This window comes from Sinohyriopsis cumingii, chromosome 11, assembly GCF_028554795.1.
Source record: "Sinohyriopsis cumingii isolate HCF-2022 chromosome 11, ASM2855479v2, whole genome shotgun sequence".
Taxonomy (NCBI): domain Eukaryota; kingdom Metazoa; phylum Mollusca; class Bivalvia; order Unionida; family Unionidae; genus Sinohyriopsis; species Sinohyriopsis cumingii.
In genome coordinates this window covers 109,782,867-109,805,256 of record NC_142971.1, presented here as the reverse complement: position 1 = coordinate 109,805,256, position 22,390 = coordinate 109,782,867, and the positions used below count along the sequence as shown (strand labels likewise).

General features: G+C 35.2%; 1 protein-coding gene across 3 annotated transcripts in view; it reads left to right on the top strand.

The window, feature by feature from the left end:
* Positions 1–22,390, top strand: part of LOC149789282 (peregrin-like) — a 171,828-nt gene that overhangs the window by 61,663 nt on the left and 87,775 nt on the right. For all 3 annotated transcript variants that reach the window (XM_089975473.1, XM_089975471.1, XM_089975474.1), the window contains exons 4-5: positions 606–759; positions 3,332–3,463. In XM_089975473.1, coding sequence (XP_089831599.1) covers positions 606–759; positions 3,332–3,463 — 286 coding nt within the window. The remainder of the gene's footprint in view (positions 1–605; positions 760–3,331; positions 3,464–22,390) is intronic.

Here is a 22,390-nt window from a genome sequence, read left to right as displayed (position 1 = left end):
CATAAAGGGGCACCACCTACCTTTGAAAGATGGAAAGACCATCAAGTGTATCCGTATGTATCATATCACAGGCTGTGTATCATGAATCGTATCGACACGTAGCACAGTTGTATCATTTCACCCCTAGTATGTTTGTATGCAAACAGAATTTGAATTTGGGACCATTTTGATAAAAAGTCTGGGCAAACCCTGCTCCTCATGATTTGCTAACACTTATTAATAAAAATGTGTAGGTCAGAGGCACCTGGACAGGCATATTTTAAAAAAAATTATTGTTGTTTTAGGGTTTAACGCCATTTTTCAGCACAAGATAGGCTATACATAGTGGCCAGTATAACTGGTGGAGGAAGAACCCTGGAAAACTCAGGGAAGAACCACCGACCCATGAGAAGCTACTGGCAGGCTTTCTCATGTACCCATGTTAGCCGAGCCTGAGACTTGAACCCATGCAGACAGAGGTGAGATGGCAGTGATCCGGAATTGTGCATCTCTAGACCACTCAGCCACTTAGGGCCCCTGAAAAAAAATAACATTCATTGTTTTGTGATTTAGCAAAATATATCTATAGAGATAATGACTTGAATAGAGTTGTCTTTTTATTGCAGAATGGCCAGAATATCTCAAATTGTTAATTTACCAAAGAAGATGCAGTTTTTAACCCGTTTGCTAAGTTATTGGACGTTGAAGAGACAATCTAGAAATGGTGTACCACTGTTAAGAAGACTTCAGACAAACCACATGTCAAGGAACAAGGCAGAGGTTAGTAGTTGGCAGTGTGAAAGAGATAATGGTGTCAAGTATTGTATTAATCTCATGAAACCTGGGGACATTTTTTAGGTCTTTTTCTCATAGATAAGCTTACTATAGTACTTGCTAAACATACTTAATCTGTTCCAGCTTTTGCCAGGAATTTAGCAGCTAAAATACATTTCTAAGTTTGAAGTGAGATTCAGTTTTATGTAAAAAAAATTAAAGCATAAAATTGAAATATGAGAATTTTTTTTTATGTATTTGGAGTCCAGAGGTTTCGATTTATTTTGAAAAAAAAGTGATAACACTATAGAAAGAAAAATTTGGGACTCTAAAGAAAATATGGTTGTGTGGGGATGCAAGTATATGGAGGTCTCAGTTTTGAGGAGTTTCACAGTATCAGTAAAAGAAAACCTTGATAACTCGAACATCAAATGATCAAATATTCACTATCACTTGATTGATTTTTGTGCATATCTCATGGTAAAGGTATCCTTTACCTTTGACTTGGAAAACTTGAAATACCTTAGAATTCTAACAAGACAGTATGGGCTATCAGCACTTGGAGAATTTAAAGTTTCACTTTATTTTTTTCTTGTGAAATTGCATTGACCTTTTGGGACGTTGAAGTTATTCAGTAAATTTGATCAACATCATTTGAAATTAACATATATTATGACTACCAGTTTCGTGCAGTGTATGATGTCATGTTGGCTAAACTTTGGGTAGGACCATTCAGGCTTCAGAACTTATGGGATGATTTGTTGTCCATTGTCTATCCATTAGCCCATGTTTGTTATCGCTGTGCCTCAAATGCTTTGAGGATTGCCTTGAAATTTTACACAGACAGACAGACTCACACACAGACACACACACACACTCTCTTTCTCTCTTTTCCCATGATCTAGGTGGTTCTAGATCAGAATGGCACTGCTTGTACAACTGATATGTCCACTGCCACAGTGGACATCTTGAAAATCTTATTGCTACTCCAGAAAGGATAGTCAGTCACATCAACATATGGCCATCACCTCAGCCATTTTGAAAATCTCATTGCTACTCCACCTCAATTGATGGGCATATCAGCATAGAGTTTTCAGTTAATGACTTGTTATGATGTCTAGTTGGTTCTAAATGAAAATGGTGCGTGAAACTCTACACAAATTCAGCCTATGATCGAGTTGGTCCTAGATGAAAATCGTGCTGCTTACACATCTAATATGCATACTGTGGAGGGCATCTTAACATTTTTTCTTTGCTTTTTCAGTAACATGGATGGTCATATTAATATGGGTTTTCACTTAAAAGACTTCTTCTGATGTCTATTTTGTCCTAAATAAAAATGATGCAAATGTAAAGTCCAGTATGGCCACCCTTTTTGGATAATCTTCTAGCAGCTCCTAAATATAAAGTTACATTGATGTAGGATTTTCACCAAAAAGCCTTATCATGGCCAATTAGTCTTAAATGAACATGGTGTGATCTAAAATCCAATGGCGTCCACACAGTGTCCCTCTTGAAAATCTTGTCACTGTTCCCCAATGAATGTAAAATGGTGCTGATCTGACACTGACATCTCATATTGCCACCACAGCAGCTATGTAGAAAATCACTATTCCTCCGGAATGGAAAGTCATTGACATGGGGGTTTCACCAAAAGACTTCTTATGATGTCTGCTTGGTACAAATGAAAATGGTGCTCATCTGGCATGCCCCAGTGGCCAGCTTAATGGAAAATGATGCTGATCTGGCATCAAGCATTTGGCCATCTTGAAAATCTTGTTTTGGCCTCTCTTCTTAAAGGGAAAGTCACTTTGATATGGGAATTTTCATCAGAAGAGTTCTTATGGTGTCTAGTTGGTCATACATGAAAATGACTAATCCTCAATATGGTCACCATGGTGGCTATCTTGAAAATATTGTATCTGTACTCCCAAATGGATGGCTATACCAACATGAGATTTTCACAGTTAGACTTCTTATGAAACCTAGTTAGTCCTAAATGAAAATGGTGTTAAGTCATACATCAGTTATGATTGCTGTGATAGCTGTTATGAAAATCTTGTTGTCACTAATCTCCTTGAACAGATGATCATAATGACATGTGGTATTGACCAAAAGACTTATTGTGATATCGATTTTGGCCTAAATGAAGATGGTACCAGTATGACATCCAGTAAGTTCACCAAAGCAGGTAATTTGAAAATCTTGTTATTGCCTAGTAGAACTTCAGTCCTTTCAAGGGACTAATTTTTAGATGACTTTTCATGCATCATCCAAGACTGTCCAAGGCATGTTGGCCATTATTAGATTTTCAACCTGTGTAGACCATCACAGAAGCATAGCAGCATGAGCTAAAAGCACGTATCCATCAAAATGGAGCATTCTTTTGCCAAATTATTTGGGCCCTTTGTCAAAAAGTCCATGAGGATTATTTAGGTGTTTTTCCCCCAAGTTGCCACTATCCACCATATGTAGCTAGTCATTTTAAGAAAATTTTTAAAAAAATATGCTTACCCCAATTGCACATGTTTAAAAAGTGCTTATAAATAATAAAAACTTTTAATAAATTTTCTTTCAGACCAAAAATGACAAACAGAGTAGTGCACTACGAGAGCAGTTAAAGTATTGGCAACGGCTGCGTCAAGATTTGGAGAAAGCAAGACTTCTGGTAGAACTTATTCGGAAAAGAGAAAAATTTAAAAGAGAACAGGTAAGGTTGTATCATTTACTTAGCAAAGAGTATTTGTTAGCTGAGCATCCAGCTTGCTTTATGTGTCAAATATCCACAGTTATTTGTATTTCTCAACAAAAAACATTAAACTGGTAACCACCAAATTGACAGAGTGCATCGTGGCATTTAAATCTGTTTAAAACGATGCCAGTATGTCCCATTGTGAAAAATAGCAAAACATTTATACGAATCTTAACACTTGCATAACAGTATTTGATAGAATTTGAAAGAAAGCATCCTAGAATTAAAGGGCTGTCAGGTTTGTGTAAATGACCTTAGGAGCACATGGGCCTCTTGTTTTAATGAGTTAATACCCCCATGCATTATTGATATATTGTGTGATATCTTCTGTCTCGCCATCCAGCTGCCAGTCCATTACATCTCCTGAACCAGTTACTTAAAATGAGGGATGAAAGATTTCACCATGTGTAAGTGGGGGGGGGGGAGGTGGCAAAGCAGGTAAAATGCTTAACCGATTCAGCCTCGATCCCGTCTGTAGGCATGATGAGGCTGTACCCTACTTCCAAGCTCTGCAGCATCAAGGTCATTTAAGATACACCAATGTGGGTGGTATTAAAAAAAAGCAGACAGATATAGCTCTAAAATGATCTAAAATAATCTGGAAGTTCTAGTTGCACTACAAAATACAGAGAGAAGAACCTCATTTTTTGGACCCATTTTTTTTTTTTTCTCACCCAAAATTCGCTTGAGATCGGAATGCGATTTTGTGTTTGGATTTTAGACCTTTTGGCCTCAGATCTAAGGCATACTGGTCTTAACTGCACACAGACAGGTGAACCTTTGCAAAAACTAGGATAAGGTGGGCATTCGGAATAAATTGCGGTCTCCATATGAAAATGATGGGTCCATTTAGCACACAAAAAAAAAGAATTCCAATTTTTACCCTTCTGCTCATGCGCAAGCAAAATAACCAATGGAAAATGATGTTTCTAATACAACTAGACATTAGTCTCATGGAAAATCTGTTGAAAGCTGATGGATTCAGAAATAGCCCCCCAAATGTCTTTCCTATGCACATTTCCAGCAAAAATGACAAAAACCTCTGTGGCCAAATGAGTTAAGGTCATGGACCACAAGAGCAAGAACAGTTCCTTATCACTCGCTAATTATGCATATTAATTACAATGCATATTTTCCGAAGGACTGCCTGCATGTCTGCTGGCCATGCAGTTTGAAGGACTGGACTGTGTGTGGCCTGTGCGTCAATGCCAACCATTAAGCTTTTGGCATAATTATTGTATTTTTCACCAAATTACATTTTATGCTCACCTGTATATAGATTACACTTTTTTGGTTCATTAAAAATGTTTAAAAAATAAAGTAATAAAAAGTTAGTTTTTTGTCATTTTTTATCATCTCGTTTAAAAATTTGAGAATATTCTTAAAAAGATGACTGCTGCATAAGAATAACATAGAGTACTTTCCTTATTTACTATTTAAAGCAACTGTATATGACCCATTTCCAAGAAAACACACATTTCCTCAAATATGAACTTTGCCTCAGAGATTCATTATATTGGTAAACTGGTTAGTTAGCAGACCAGTCTGTACTTTTATTCTTTTATTTGAACAAGATGATTAGTGAGATGTTTTATGTTGTGAGTTGTGGATGTTATATGACAGAAAATGTTAGAGCAGATGGATCTTTTCAAACTTCAACAAGTCAGATCAGAAAACAAGGACAAATCAACACTGCTTTACGGATTTGAAAAGAGGGATGAGAGTAATGTAATACAGCACTTTGAGCACATGATCATTGCAGAATTCAAGTTCATGATCATTCAATGAAAACTATACATGTAGACTAGTTCATGTGAGTGATGAACATATATTATTGTTCAGTATATTTTATGTTTGTATTCTGGTTCTAATCCATATGGATTTTGACCTTTGAGACAAGAATTTTGACCAGCTGCAGAACCAGGTTAGTAGCAAAGATAAATGCATCTTTTTCATTCTTGCTTCATGTAATATATAGATTACACTTTTTACACCCAGATTACACTTTTTTGCCACTTAAAATAGCAATAATTATGCTTATACCTCTCATGGATTTGGCTTATATGCGTGTGGGCCATGGTTTGAGCATGCTTGGTGTAGATAATTTGATATTTTGATACCTGAGTAGAAAATGTGAAAAATTTATACATAATCAATACTTTCCCAGTCAAGTTAATGAAAGTCTTCACTGATCATGAATAATTATTAGTTGCTTGTCTCTTGATTCTTTAAATATACATTGATATGTATCATGATACTTATCAATACATGACACAGGCAAATAGTATCACTCTTGTTGAAAATGTGAAGAACTTAATAGTTGATGTTCTTCTTTGAGTGACCATCTTCAAAATTGATGGGGATGTGGTTCATCCTTGGCTAGTGTCTCTGGAGTCTTTGGATAGGGTCATAGGTCAGCTATTAAAAAAATGTCACTAACAGTGACATTTTCTGGTTTTTCCCTGTTAAAACTTTATATATGCAGTCATGGCAAGATGCTGTCTCGTGTAGTGGGTTTGTATTATGGTCCCTGATTCACTATCATGGCTAGGGTATGGAGTGCTGTTGGAATTCACATTAAAACAATAGGGGTTTGTGATGGCAAGCCATTGCATTTGCGTTACTTATTAAATATGCTAGCATTGATAATTCAGACTTTTGAATGTTATGATGAAATCCTTTATGATAAGAAAACAAAGCTAAAACATTCTTTCACTGGATCCCCATGACAAACATTAAAACTCTGGCTGAAATATAACAACTTTGACCAGAGAGGTACAATTTTTATAACTTGCCCAGAAATGTTTTCAGAATATGATCTCTTATTTAGCTTTCCTGGTTATAATTTGTTATTGCTACTTCTCTTAAACTACAGAAAGGATTGCATTGAAACTTGACACATACGTTCATCCAATGAGTCTAGATGGTTCAAAATGAAAATGTTGCCACTTGGGCATCCAGTAAGGATGCAGCATTGGCCATCTTTAAAACCTTTTCACAGCAAAGCCTCTTTTGAAAGACTACTACCATGGAACACCACTTGTTTTAAGAGTCATAATGACATGAGGCTTTCACCAAAAGTCTTTTAATTGTTGTCTTGTTTGGCCTCCTTGCAAGTGATACTGAGCTTACATCATGTCACTGAAGATTGTCAAGTTGTTTAAATGCATGGCACTTAAAATAGAAGAAATGGTCTACTTAAGAATTCCAGGAAATTCTTTTTGATAGGACAGTGCCAGTCCCTAAAGGTACTCTTGTTTATTGTTTAGATGTTTTGGTCATCAACAGAACCATTGTTAAAATCCTCAGATCCTCATACACAAAGATGTTAACATACTTTTGAATTTTTTTTTTTTTTTTTTTTAAATACAGAAATAGTGGTATTATCCATGAATTTATGACAATGGGATAGTCATAAAGTCAAAATAATGTCAAGATTTTTATCATCATGAATGAACAAGTCCACTTGCCTGACAAGGTTATATTCGACTAGGACAAACTCAGATTTGCAAGGTATTTGTTGTGGGCAAGTCCAAATAATTTGAGAGAGATGTTCAGTCTGAAATGCAGTGTATTCTGCAAACACCCCCCCCCCCACAGTATGTATATAAGGAATTCATTTATTATGTATATGTACCATATGCTTCTGTTACATAAATTTGCGTCACTATTATTCATCTTTTGATCTTTTATTCACAATACACAGTCTTCTACTTTCATCATGTAGTCTTTGTCAAAATTGGTTTCACATTTTGTCGTTGATAATGTGAATGCTTACTATTGAAACTAGTTTTGACAGGTTGAGAATAAATATTTATATTTTAACTTGTTAATTAACATTTTAATTGAAATATTTGTAAGTGTACAGGATTCACCAACTGTCAGGTTGTAACCTATTCACAGATAGTGAATGATTGGGCCCCTCCCTGATCATTATGCTCAACACTGAATCTGCCAGGTTGACTTTCTAATCTAAGGAAGTTTATCAAGCTTGCTGACTGCTCTAAGACATTCCACTAACAACTATATATTGAAATAAAAGATTCTTCAGGTCTAGAACTTAGTGCAGGTTTCTTCGTAGCCAGAAAAACTTGTAGATTGAGAAATATACTAGTCCTGGCAAGACTTCACAAGTCTGTCTTCACAACTGAAACTTTGCTAGCCATCGGACTACTGGAATTCCAAAAAATACTATTCTGAGATGAAGTCTACTAGCATCAAATTAATAGACTACCACTAGTTTCAAGCTCTGCACTTGTTTTTAAGGATTAATCACGTGGATTCTTTAGAAAGCACAATTTATATACAAAACATCAGCCACCCATGAGCAGTGTTTATCATATATTGTTAACTAATATTGGAATATTTCATGGATATAATTGACCTGACTTTGATTTCTTGCTAGATGGATCCTTAACGCTGTATGATCAGTTAAACTTTGAGTGCTTATATTCATCTGTGTTTTGTTTTCTTAATGTAGGACATCATATAAATCAGATGTATGAAATATAGATAAAGAAAAATGTTATGCTCAGCATTATTGAATTCAGTTCACAGTTCTGTTCTTAGTTATGTTTAACTTTTTAAATTCAGGATCTTTACCTAACCGTCTCTCCCTTCGTCCCCGTCTCACTCTCGAGTCATAAATTGCACTGCACATATTTGACATGTTCAGACTAGGAAAATAACAATTGTCAGGTTTTCTTAAAATATCTAGTTATTAAATAATTTCCAAAACCCTTTTCTGTCTACCCTTCCATCTTTTTCTATCTATACAATGCAATTCTGTTCTCTAGCTGTCAACTCAAATTCTTCCTTTCTTTTTCACCTACATACACTCTACATGTACTATCAGTAATGTAGTTTAGGAGAACTTTAGGTACTAACACGTTATTAATGTGCAAGAATAAAAAATTTAAAACAATCTGTTTGTATAATAATTTACACAGTTTCAAGAAAACATGAGTTTGGACCTTTTGGCTTCAGTATTTAAAGTTTGTCAAGATCTCTCTGCATTATCTCATAATGCTAAAATGACAAAATCTAAATGACCAAAATACAACATGAAATCTAATAATGGATAGAAACTGGAATCCTGTTCAATGGAATCAAATTCAGAGAGATATGAATATGCATTTTGCCCTTCTGTTAAGTGGATTTTAAAAAGGTCTTCCTAGATTCAGTCCAGATAGCACCAGTCATGAGCAAGGTCTGGCTGGCAGGCAGCAACCAGAATCTACCCATAGGCAAGAAACGATGCTCAATATTTGCAGAGTTCATTTTGACTCCAGAGGAAACATGGATCCAGTTATGATACATTATCTCCAAAGTGCTGTGTTAAACAGTGATGAAGACTGCTACAAGTATATTCCAAGCAATGATCTACTTAAAAATGCTTACAATGCATGTTCTACTTATAAGGACTGTATGAAAGGCAACAAATTACTGTGAAAGGACTGATGTAATGAGATGATGTGCATATTTTAAGGCAGAAAGAAAGAACTTTGTTGAGTAGTTGTCTTTTCAATTTGAATGTAAAAATGGGGTTCTTGAAAATCCATCTGATTTGAAGTCAAATCACTGGACAAAATTTTGCAAATCTGCTGATTTGTACAAATTCAACCCTGCAGTTCTGTCACATTTATGCTCATGAAGTATAGAGATATGTGATAAATTATGTGGAAGTGTTGATGTGTGTGTGTGTGTGTGTGTGCATGCTGGCTACGTATCGAGCATACATGCTCAGATACAACTTTATTTCACATGAAATAATTTACCAATTCTTCACATTTAGCAAAAAAAATTGAGGCAATGAAAGAATTGCGAAATGTTTATCACATTCGTTAATTTTGAAATTAAGAACAGCGCTCTCTCATTATGATGTTCCTTGTTATAACTGATTCCAGATATAACATGGTCATACTATGGACACCATGACCAGAATCATACCAATGTATAACAATAAAAGTTGAAATAAAACAAGTTGAAACAGATAAAAGTTGAAAGAAACAAGGTGAAACTAAGTCTTATATCTTCATTTCCTTTTCAAAACTCCATATTTTAATTTTTTTTTAGAGTCACCGCTTTGTCATGGTTCTGTATATTATTGTATTCTCAATATATTGCATTATTCTTAGAAATCGTGCTTCTCGGCATAACACAGTTCAGTACATAATGCAGTTGGTGGTAAAGGACCTCAACTACCTTGTTATAACAGAAGAGACCTGTACATAAAAGAAATGTCCATTTAAGTTGATCAACTAAATGTTTTTTCTGCATTCATGAACCCATGCGCACATAACTGAAGGGTCTCCTAGTTTTCTTTCAAAGCATTTTGCAGTGCATGAAAGAGGTTGATAGTTGTCTTTTTGTAATCTTGACCCAGAAGATAACATGGGGTGTATACAGATATTTTGTTATAAGAAACATATAACTATTGTATTTTGTTAAAGAATTCTCTTCATAGAGTTTTTGAAACTAGAAACCCAGTACAATACCCATCCCCCCCACAGGTGCAGTATTCTATTCACACAGTTTTAACAAACTTGCAGCTAAAAATCAAAATCTGATGGTTCTGAAAACTGAGATGCTTTCTGCATGTAGTTATATCAAGTGACCTTTTTTTAATGTCTATCTCCAGCATGTTAACTTTACCTTTTGATTTCACAGCTATATGAAATATGAGACAGCTGCTGCTACATTGGTCAGCCTTTGCAAGGTAAACATAGCCATGAAGCAGGTGAGGCCTTCTTCCTGTGTTTAATATATTAATAGTTCAGGGCAGGTTAATGTCTTTGATGGAGTGATACAATGCACAGGAAACAATCACTTGAAACAACCACTGGCCTGACACTTAGGTTGATCTTAATTGGCAGCCAAATTGTAAATTTCAACAGCTGTTCAAGAGCCAGGGGCTGTCTGTTTTAAGTCCATTCCATCGCTTGACTTCATACAAAGTACATATACTACCTGTTTCTTGATGTGGATGCTGATGCTGCTATTACTGGTGGTGCAAAAGCTTATCAGAGCGTCTGCAGATGCTTTTTCAACCTTTCATGAATAATCGGGTTACATCATTGTGACATCTGTAAAATACACTAAACTGTTTTTTTAACTTTATATTTAGGATTTGAAGTTTCGTTAGAAAACTTCTCCATTGCTGATTTGTTTGGAACATATATAGAGCAATGATTTGCATTTAGATGAAAATTTATGAATAAATTTTTTTGTAGAATTTGTTCTGAATGTGGTCAATACACAGGTTAGTTGGTACTAGTTATTGTAGATGGGGAATGATGCCTCAGATTCATAAATGCTGTGCCAAACATAGACAAGATGACTTTTGGTGTTGATATTGGCAAGAGTCTAGTTTCCTTGCTTTGACCTTTCCCATCTTATGTTAAATATTTGGACAGGTTTGTTGAGGTGGGGTCTGCTTATGAAAAGTTGGCATTTGCTAACATTGTGTGCTAGCATCATACGATGGGCACTTTACAGTCTTCCATCATTAACTGACCTTGTGTCAGATCCTGTCTGCCTGAAATTGCCAAGCAGAATATTTATATTCTTTCACATGGCAATTTTAACAACAGCTTAGCTTTAGTAAACCAGTTGATCATTCAGTATTTAACAGATTTTACTTTGTGATGGCTCATTGCCTTATCACATGAACACCAAATCTAATTGCCTTCGTAGTTGAATGCAAATTATCATCTGCCTCTTCACTTCTCAGGTTTCTTTAAATCATGATTCTTTAACATCTGATGCCAAGATGATGTGAAATTTTGAATTGCATCAGCAAGCAGTATGAGAAGTAGACCAGTATGAGGTCCATTTTGTATGTGCTGTAATTTTTGCTGAGTGGCATTTTAAAAAAGAAATGAAATATGTTTAATATGTTTTGGTAAATAATCTGTAAATTTCATGAAGTTAGAGCTTGATGCAGGGTTGCATCAACCTTATGCTGCTACTGTGCAGTTTTTGACCCAATTCCATCTTTTTAATAGTGCATGTGCTCTCAATTCCCATCCCAGCTTCACTGTTGAAATAGTTAACAATTGGTGGGAAAAGTATTTAAAAAAAGCTATCACTGATAATAGAATTTTCAGTATTGACATTGTCATTCTGGTTGTATTTTTATATTGAGCTCTAATCTTGCACATTTATTTGCATGGTTATGAAACTTGGGGGAGTATTTTATCATTATGCTCCTTGCTGTAAAGTTAGGGTGGTCTACTTTTTCAAACTTTTGGAGTTATATTTGATTTTAGAGATCTGCAAACATTTGATCACATTGGGCATATCATTCTGTGAAATTCTTGCAACTGTGCTGGTCAGTAGTTAAGATTAGAGGCAATACTATCTCCTACAGAGCTACAACTTTGGTTGCATATAATATGGGTTATGAATTTTTGCTTTGGAATTGAAATGCGCTGTTACTGTATCTGTAGACAGAAGCCAGACTTCAAATTACTTATTCTCCTTGTCAGAAAGTATCAAGGAATGTCTGGTTCTTTCTCTCCCACTACAGAATTTTATTTATCCAAGGGCTAGAAGCTTAGAGAAACCAGTCTGTTTTGTTAGTCAACAGATCTTTTGTACTTTATGTTCAGTGATACTCTGCTACAGTGGGTGCTTACAAGTACATACAAACTTGCCATATGCAACCTAATAGATGCAGGTCTTGTAACCGTTTGGCCATGTTAGATTTTATTAAGTACATAATTTTCAATATGAACACTGCAGTTGTAAATCCTAGAGTACATTGTATTTTCTGCACTTGTTAGATCTTTGTTTAAATGTTCCCAAATGCAAACGACTGATAAACTGCAAATAAATAAATAGTGAAAATAATGAACATGTAGAGATGAAGATTTTGGTGTATGCATTAATTTGAGTGGCTCTTGATGATGTTATAAACATTCTCTGGGATTTCATACCAGTTCAAAAGACCACCTGTATCAGTGTTGGTTCTCAAAGCTGTAGGTAGATATCTACAAAGATTTGATCAACCCTTTAGGTGCCATATACTAACCATTGATGTATTTGCAAACTCTTGCAAATGGCATAAAACCACTCTCAAGGGCAAAGTTGCTAAGTATTTATATAGTAACTGCAATATTCAGCTGTTAATATATTTTGCTTTTTAGCCATAACTTTCATGAATTCATTTAAGAAGCATAAATGCAGTAAGAAGTAAATAAATATTGATTTGTTTAATGAAACTCATTTTAAAGTTTTGTGACTGAATTTGCAAAGGGTTCAGGGCAGAAAAGTGCACTCTTGTGGTAGAGGTGCATTGTAAGTAGGGTATGTTGTGTCTTGATGTTATTTTTTACAAGTAACTACACTAGCAAGGTTTCACTGTATTTAAAGTATACCACTGAAGTTTGGGATTCATATTTTGACACTTGGCTTTACAGAACAATTCCAAAACCTGATGTCTAATTGCAGTGTACTTCATTTATAGGAGGTAAACTTATATGGTTATATATGAATGTGTGTCCATTCTGCACAGTGAGGGAATTTATTTAATAAACCCCAATGATCTTTTAGTAATGATGCATGTATTCTGATGGAGTACAGATCATATTCATTAGTGTTTTGTATGGTCCATGCTGAGTCTCAGCTGGTGCAGTGTAAAGAAGTAGTGGAGTCTGTTACTACTATCCATCATGCATGTAGTTGGAGCCTGATAAAGATGGGATGTCAGGCCATTAGATTTCTTAGATATTTTTCACATACATCATCATGGTGCAGCTTGTTTTGCCACCTGGATGATCCATACATCATAATTCAGTCGCAGCAGCTGCTTGTAACTGTCACTTAGTATGCTTAAACATAGTAAAAGCTATCATTCAGATGATAGCGATTCTGCTTGTTTGGTCATCCATACTTTGATTAATATAGTGTCCTGGCCTAAATTTGTTTAATCACTACTGTATAGCAGGGTTCTTCATATGATTTTGAAATTTGCAGTCCAGGATTCCTGCATTGGAAAAAGTTGTAGCCCCAGACATAAAACTAGAAGTTCCAATAATGATACTTCATTTATAAAAAAAAAGTGCAGTAATTCAGAACATTGTGTTTATTGTTGTGTCACCAATATGTCATCAAATTGCTAATGCTCATTTATTTTGAATATTTAATATTAAATTAAAGAAAAATTAAGGCAGTTGATAACCATGATAATTATGATTGTGTAGTTACAACTGTGACAATTCTTAGTGCCATTATTCTGCCATTCTTTAATTGTTGTGCAGCTAGAAGGAATCAAGGAGATTACACTTTCTTTTCTATACTAATTTATTAACATAGTTCAATTCCATTCTGATAAATAAATTTCCAAGACACTTTAAGTAGAAACAAAAGACCTTATTGCATTCAGTTTTTTTCTTCATTTCATCTTTAAGCAACACAGCATAGCACAGTGTACATTCACATTTTAAAACAAATAAAACCTGAACATAGCAGGTTTCAGATAAAAATCCTGAAGTTCTTGACCTGGTGTTCCTTTGGTTTTCCATTGCATTTTTCTCTACACAGTTGTGAGACCAGACTTGCAGTTTGAGTATACTTTTTGGTATGATTTTAAAACTTTATATATCCTTGTGTAATGTCCAACCTAATGCAACACTGGTTTTTCAAACATTTGGCTTTCCAGTTTATAGTTGTAAGTTTGCATTAAAATGTTATGGTTTAGATATTTCATGGATTGACTGGTTGATTGATTATTAGGGCCTTTTGTCATGGTCACAGCTGTTCCCTATCAAAACAGAAACATGGTAGCTGCATTGGGTAACAAGATAAGAAAGTTAAGCAGCACTGTATTGAACCATACCTGGCTTAAATTGATAAGTAAAGCTATTTTATCTTCTAAGACTTAATTAAAATATGATTTGTAACTTTAGTGTAATTGTCAATTGACTTAATATTGTTACATGAATGGTATGTTAATTGTAACCTGCATAGCTTACAATTGGATATCATTTGGTTGGTGAATTGCCTATTTCAGGTCCAGCTTGAATGGAGTTGTTGCTCCTTTCGATTAATATTAAATCTTCACTACAGCTGATTCTTGTAGCCTTCATAGCTCAGTAACCATTTAGAATAGCAATATGCAATTTGGTTTTGTATATTGTCTCAAGATTTGTATGTGCTTTTGTGGATTTGGTCTTGTCAGCTCCAATTTGGAGTTATGGTCATTGACCGTTAGCTTCATTTAGATCTTGCATATCTTTAGTTTACTAATTTTTGTGATGTACTGGCTTTTCTGGAATCTGTTGTTACTATAAATCATGAATTTGATGACCAATGAATGACGGTCCCTCTGTGGAAACACTAGGACCCTTTACTAATAAAACCATGAAAACTGATACCCATGAATTGTATATGTCACTCAATAAAGGGGAAGCAATACAGTGTGTTACACATGGGGGAGGGGTAATATCCTATTTGTATTGCATCTCTAAACTTCAGTTAACTTTCTTAGGCAAGGGTCATATTCAGTTCAGTAACAATTGATCCAGGTTGGAAGTTCAAACTGTCTCTGAAACTTCGGAGACCTTTGCATGCATCTGCATTAATGATGACAAGAGGTAGGCTGGGTAATAAGGAGTGGTACATAATTTATGGATGTTAAGGTGAGCCCAGTAAACCATAAGGGTCATGCATAGTGAAAGTATATATCCATTTATATACCATACATACCCATTTAAAAAACATAACGCTAGTCTGAAAGAAAAGAAAATAAGTTGGAAAGCTGGGGAAAATGCTTAAATTTCCAAGTAATTATTCAGTTTGTTTTTAGCAATTTGTCATATACCAGACAAGCTTATGGAATGGCATGTTGTCATTAGCCACTAGCACAAATTATGTATTGGTACTCCCTCCTAAACTACTTAGAGGACAGGTACAGAACTTTATTCCATGGTCTAAAATGGTCATTAATGAATTGGTTTGGCTCGGACATTCAAATATTATTGCCACAGTGGTCATCTTAAAAATCGTTATCACTGCTCCTTCTGAACAGAAAGTTATATTGACATGGAGTTTTCACCATCAGACTTCTGATGTCTAGTTGGTCCCAAATGCTTAAATGTGAATGTTGCAGAACTGTCTGTCTTGAAAATTTCCTATTGCTGCTCTTCTTGAACAGATGGTTGTATCTTGATGGCGCTTTCCTCAAAGGTCTGTTTGATGTCATTGTTGTTTTGCCTTGACTCATTAACCACCAGAGGAGACTATTTCTTAATACATCCTAATACATCGACTTCCAAGAGATTTCAGAGATTTCCCATTAACCTAGTGCCTTATTGTGTTACAAACATTGTTTTTCATTGGCTATTTTGCTCGCGCATGAGCAGAAGGGTAAAAGTTGGAGGTTTTTTTCTTCTTTGCTTAATGGACCCATCATTTTCGCATCAAGACCACTCATTATTCCAAATGTCCATCTTATCCTACTTGTTGCAAAGGTTCACATGTCTGTGTTCAGTTCAGACCAGTCTGCCTTAGATCTGAGGCCCAATAGTATAAGATACGGACACAAAATCGGATTCTGACCATGAGCAAATTTTGGGTGGAAGAAGAATTTGGTTCAGAAAATTAGAATTTTCTCTCTGTATTTTGTAGTGCAACTAGAATGTCCAGATTATTTGGTATCATTTTAGAGCTACGTCTGTCTACCTTTCTATAATACCACCAACTTTTTTATTGTTTCTTACATGACCTTGACGCTACAGAGCTTGGCCGTAGGCTACTATCTCCTGACACAAAAACTCTGCACCAGGGGTTATTGAGTTAATGAAAAGTGATACTGATATGCAGGGTTCTCACCGGAAGACTTTATGGTTTCTAGATGGTCCTAAATGAAAATGATGCTGATCTGACATCTTCTGTGTCAACTATGGCAGCCATCTTGACAATTTTGTTATCATTAATGTTCCTGAAAGGATGGTCATATTAACACAGGTTTTTAACCAAAAGGCTTAATATGAAATGTAGTTAATCATAAGCAAAATTGGTGATGATTTTACATCCAATATGGGTACTAGAAAGGTCATCTTGAAATATAACTGCTGAATTGAAGGTCATATTGGCAGGGGGTTTTCACTATATGACTTCCTATGCCATGTTGGTCCTAAATGAAAACGATACAGATCTTACATGCCACCACAGCAACCATTTTGGAAATTATGTTCTTGCTCCAATACTGATCTTTCAGATATTACCACCACAGCAACAATTTTGAAACTAATGTTGTTGCTCCAAAATATCAGATGTGGTTTCAATACTCTGCAGATAAAGAAACTGTCTTGTCATGGAATCGTGGAAATTCTTTTCAGCCAATTGAGCACAAGTTCCTTAGAGGGAATACTGTTTTTAAATGTCATCAGATACATATCCATGTTATCTTAATAGGGATAAAAATTTAAAAAGAAACAAAAAAAACTGAAATGCCGAAAATTCAACTAGTTTCACATTTATTCTTCTTCAGGCACGAGATGTTTTGAAAGAAACGGAAAACGGATTTCTTTTAATTTAAAGTAACAATTACGTCATTGTGTAATGTCATAAATGATATATATATATATATATATATATATATATATATATATATATATATATATATATATATATATATATATGTATATGAGACAGGATCTAAAGGATACATGAGTCTCTAATGAAACCTGAATCAGTAAAATAATAAAATAGAGACAAACAGTCATACATATTATATTGTTAAAAAATATACAATATTTCATTTTATTAATTTTTTTTATAAAAAATTACCCAAAAAATAATTATACAGTTTTTATAGTGCATTGGCATTAATGCCATTAGGATACAAATTATCTAACTTACGAATCCAATAAGTTTATTTATGAGTCTATTCATGTCACCATGCACAATATCTACTGGCATGAAAGAAAAATCAGTAGAGAGTGATTACTGGTGTTAAAGTGTTAACACTAACTGCAGATTAACTGATGTGATTTATTTGATAACCTGTAAAAAATGTAGCATGCAATATGTTGGACAACTACTTCAACAAGTTTCTAAGAGAATGAATAATCATTGCTTTCATATAAAAAATTATAGAGATCCTCTGTTTTCCTCTAATATTTCAACACAATTTAACACCAATAATTACTCTCTACTCGATTTTTATTTCATGCCAGTAGATACTGTGCATGGTGACATGAGCAGACTCATAAAAGAGAATTATCCTAATGGCCTTAATGACAATACACTATAGAACATTGTATAATTTTTTAAAAATATATGTGACTGTTTGTCTCCATTTTATTTTATTATTTTTATTATTTTTCCATGTGATCTTGGACATTTTGCATATTGTGTATAATAATTGCAAGCCCCAACTTGTTTATTTTGATGAATCCCACCTATACCACCACCATTTTTATTTGTAGAATTCACCCAGGGATTAGATAAAGGGAAAGAGAAATGTTAAGATAACAAGTTAAAGTGCAAATATTTTCAAAACCCTTTCTTGTCCGACATCAGAAGTCGGAAAGAAAAATGTAAGAAATAGTAACATGGAAGATCGACATGGGTCTTTCAGTGCCTCCGATCAGATCCTATAAGTAGTTATTGCCAATGTCAAATATATATATATATATATATATATATATATATATATATATATATATATATATATATATATATATATATATATATAAAATAAAAATAAAATTCATTTTTGACAATGTAGCCCCTGAATGTTAAATCATGATCACTGGAAATTTGGTCAAGGACATTAGTAGGAATTTTGTCTTGACTGATTTGATGAGGTGCACACCTTTTGTCTTCCTTTCGATATAGCATAAATTTATCCAATTGTTACAAAGGAAAAGTAATCCTCCGAGATAAGGACATTGATATTCCAAATGACAACCACTGCTATTTTAGAACAAAAGAACAGAAGACACTGACTTTGCATTGAAATTCAAACCATGTACTTAGACCTTTAGCAGTAATTATGATACATACTGCCAACAATAGGATTTGTTCTTGAGTTTTGGATGAAAACAACTTTGAGCCATCTAGATCAGGGGTTGGCAATATATTTTACATAGCTTGCCACTTTTTCTGGATTAATTACAAAATGAATGAGTGAGTGCCACCAGTAAGAATAACATTGTTAAAATCTATATTTTTGTCTGTCCTTCATGTGCCACACAAAACCTCCTGACATGCCACCTTGTGGCACACATGCCATAGATTGCCAACCCCATGTATAGATTTTGATGTAAATACAGTACGGTTAGAGACTGATCATTTAATCAGCGCATGTATGTGTGTGTGGGATTAATAATAATAATAATAATAATAATAATAATAATCGTGTAATGAAAGAAACAAAAAATATCAGAAAGAAAATCTTGCTCTCACACACACACATGCATAAACCTCCCCCACACACCTGCATACTTAAAATGGAAGTTTATATATGTCTTCAATGAAACTGAATTAAATTTATTGCTTAAATAAACAGATCACTAAAATCCAGCTGTAATAAATGCATGGCACAAATGGACAGGTGTTATACCACTCATCAGATATTATTATCAAAAGAGTCTTTGCATCAAACTAGCCTGGTGTAAGCATCCAAGCACTGTTGCATTATTGATAATAACAAATGATATATAGGGGCCCCGAGTGTCCAAGTGGTCTAAAGTGCTCACCGTTATGGATCATTGCTGTATTACATGTCTGCGTTGTTTAGAGTCTTAGTTTTGGCCAATGTGGGTATGTGAGAAAGCTTGCCAGTAGCTTCTTGTAGGTTGGTGGTTCCTTCTGGTTCTTTTCCGGGTTCTTCCACAATTGATACTGGCCACCATATATAGTCTATCTTGTGCTGAAAAATGGCGTTAAACCCTACAACAACAACAACAACAAATGGTAATGGGATCCAGGCTACTACTATTATCGGACCATCTTGTGTTTCCTTTAGAAAGACAGTTATGCTCCATTTGTCTTGGCACAAAGTAACCTACTTGTGCTGTGCAATAATACAGCAAACCAGACCAAACCAAATATTACTTTAGATAAAAGGTCTTGAGCACAAAATTTGGCATATAGTACCAATAACAGTGATAACGATGACTTCATAGTTTGGGGAAGGGTGGAGGCTTGAATACTTGAATATCTCTTGAAGTTGATACACATGCTGTCAAAGGAAAGAGTGCTTCAACTACATGTTAGATTGATAGTTCTGTTGTATGATATTGGACCAAAATAACCCACATGGTTCACAGAAGAAATGTGATTTAGATGCACCCGTAAGAGCTCAGTTAGTTGTAGATGGTATTGTCCATTGATACAGTATATCAGTTTTAATGATGGCATAGAAATGATGAAGCACATTTTACTACAAATGCTAGTAAGATACAGACCACAAAGGTGGCCTAAGTGGTTACTGTGTCTTCCTCAGATGTGTGAAAGTAGGGGTTTGAACCTTGGCTGAGTTGTAACAGACTTACAAACATGGTACTGTCAGCTGCCTCAGTTGGCACTCAGCATAATCCATTAAACGTTAAAGTGTTAGGACTGGTTGGCCTGGTGTCAGGATAATATGACTGGATGGACCATGATGCTACATGATGTATGCAACATGCTAGACATCACTATAAACTTCCACACTGCAGACATTGTAGCAATATGAATAAAATTGCTAAAGGTATGTTGAAAATCTAAATAACACACATGTATGCACACACACACATACACGTGCGTGCACACACATGCACGCACACACACACACACACACACACAAGGGTGTGAACTTGACATATTCTTATCAAAGACCATCAAGCCATGCTAAAGTCTTGGAAGAAGGAATACAAATTCTCTCACCTGGGTGTCCCCATTTTTAACTCAAATGAAAAGTATTAGTGACCATTTGAAAAAATTAGTACAGAACTACAAATCTTTGCACAAAATTCATGGTTTATGACTTGGAACATTACTGCCTGTTCTGAGTAGTTAATGTTGCATTACAGTATTTTAACTCATTCGGCCCCAGCACTGTTTTCAGTATCTCTGCTGATATGCCTTAGAAGCACAAAGCCGTGTCTAACTGCTTGTGCCCATAGTTTTTACCTGTTTGAAAACATCGTGCACATGCATTCACTCTTACCTTTATTTCTCTTATATCCAAACAAAATCCACGAATTTTTCACCATTTATTTCAAATGAATTTGTCGACACATTGATGCAATTTTTTCCCTATTTGTCGAAGTTTTTCACAACTTATTTATCCAGTATTTACAAACTTATGCGCAACATTTATCCGCAAGAACTCCGTCATCATCGCTGTCAGCATCATCATTTTCGGACGATTCAATCTCAGAAACTTCTACGTCCAAATCTAAATCTCACAAAATATTCAACTGCTCAACATATCTTTCCTCAGCTTGCTCAATATTTTCGAGATCAAACCCGAGAAACTCCACATTTTTGCTCTCATCAAAACTCACTCTTCCGTCCGCCATCATTTACGATTTTTCATGAACAGAACACATGTAGTTAAACCGCTCTCAAACTTTAGCCTTTTGCTTCAGAACAATTCAAATTTCCACAAATGAAAGTAAAATCATTTCTGATTGGTTTAATAGTTGTTTAGTTCTTGGAATAAACCATTTCTAACCAATCAGAGACGTTGTATCTAACACACATTCATCACGCCTGGAGACGGGATCGGCCATTGAATGCAGTAAACAATTCACGACTACAGGCGGGATCGGCCAATGAATGCAGAAACCGGATCACGCCTACAGATGAGATTGGGGCCGAATGAGTTAAAGTAGGATATCTTATAAGCTGGGTGGGTGGGCTGCCAGTCTGTCAGGTGTGTGGCCCTAGTGGTCTCTTGGTGCTATTTCAACTCCAGTAGTAGACCTAAAATTTCAGTATAGCTCTCTGAATGCTCATGATAAAACAAATGTTTCTTAGTATAGACGTATCCTTGATAACAAGCTTCTCTGTGGAAAAAAACCATATGGTTTGGGGCATTTTTTGATCTGCTGAATGTTCTAATCTCAAGTCTGTAAAAGAACTGAAATTATTTTTACTTAAATTTTACTTTTCCTTATCAATAAATTATTGGTCCTCCAAAAACTATCTATAAAAACAATGAATAAATGTGAGCACAAAAATGCCTGCATGAATACCTACCCTACTGCCTGGCATGTACCTGTTGTAAAAGGACATGGTTGTCCTTTTTGTGGTCAAAGTCTGAGATATTGCTGAAAACATTTAGGCTACAAAGGGAGGAAGGGGGAGGCCTTCCTATTTTTTTTTTGTAATTTCAGGGTTTTCCCCTCACCGAGTCCGTTTAGAAATGTACAAAGATGATGAGATGCCTCTCAAGGGTGGGAACAAGTTTTCCATTGCTGAGATGCTGTTGTCTCAGAATATGATTGGATCAGTCTCTTTAGAAGTGTGCATTGGGCCCATTGAGTCCTTAAAAGGAGGAAAATAAGCAGAGAATAAGCTACTCCCACCCCAATCTCACCCACAAGAGAGGAGCAACACCCTTTTCATACCCACAGGGCAGAGAAAATGCCACAGTGTCAGATCTATAAACCTTTTGTTTTTTGGGGGGGTTAACACCATCAGTGCATGATAGGTTCATGATGGCCAGCATAACTGGTAGAGCAAGTCAGGTCTGCTGGTACACGATGTTTGAATGAATTGGCTTGACCAATGAGGTTTTTTTTAAAGTCCATTAATACATTACTTAAGTATTCATCAGTGATGCCTTCCTTTTCTCATATGGTCTCCATCACTGGCTTAGCATTTGATATGTGGAATTATGATTTTAATTCTTCTTTATAGTCTTTATTTATTGGGAAATCT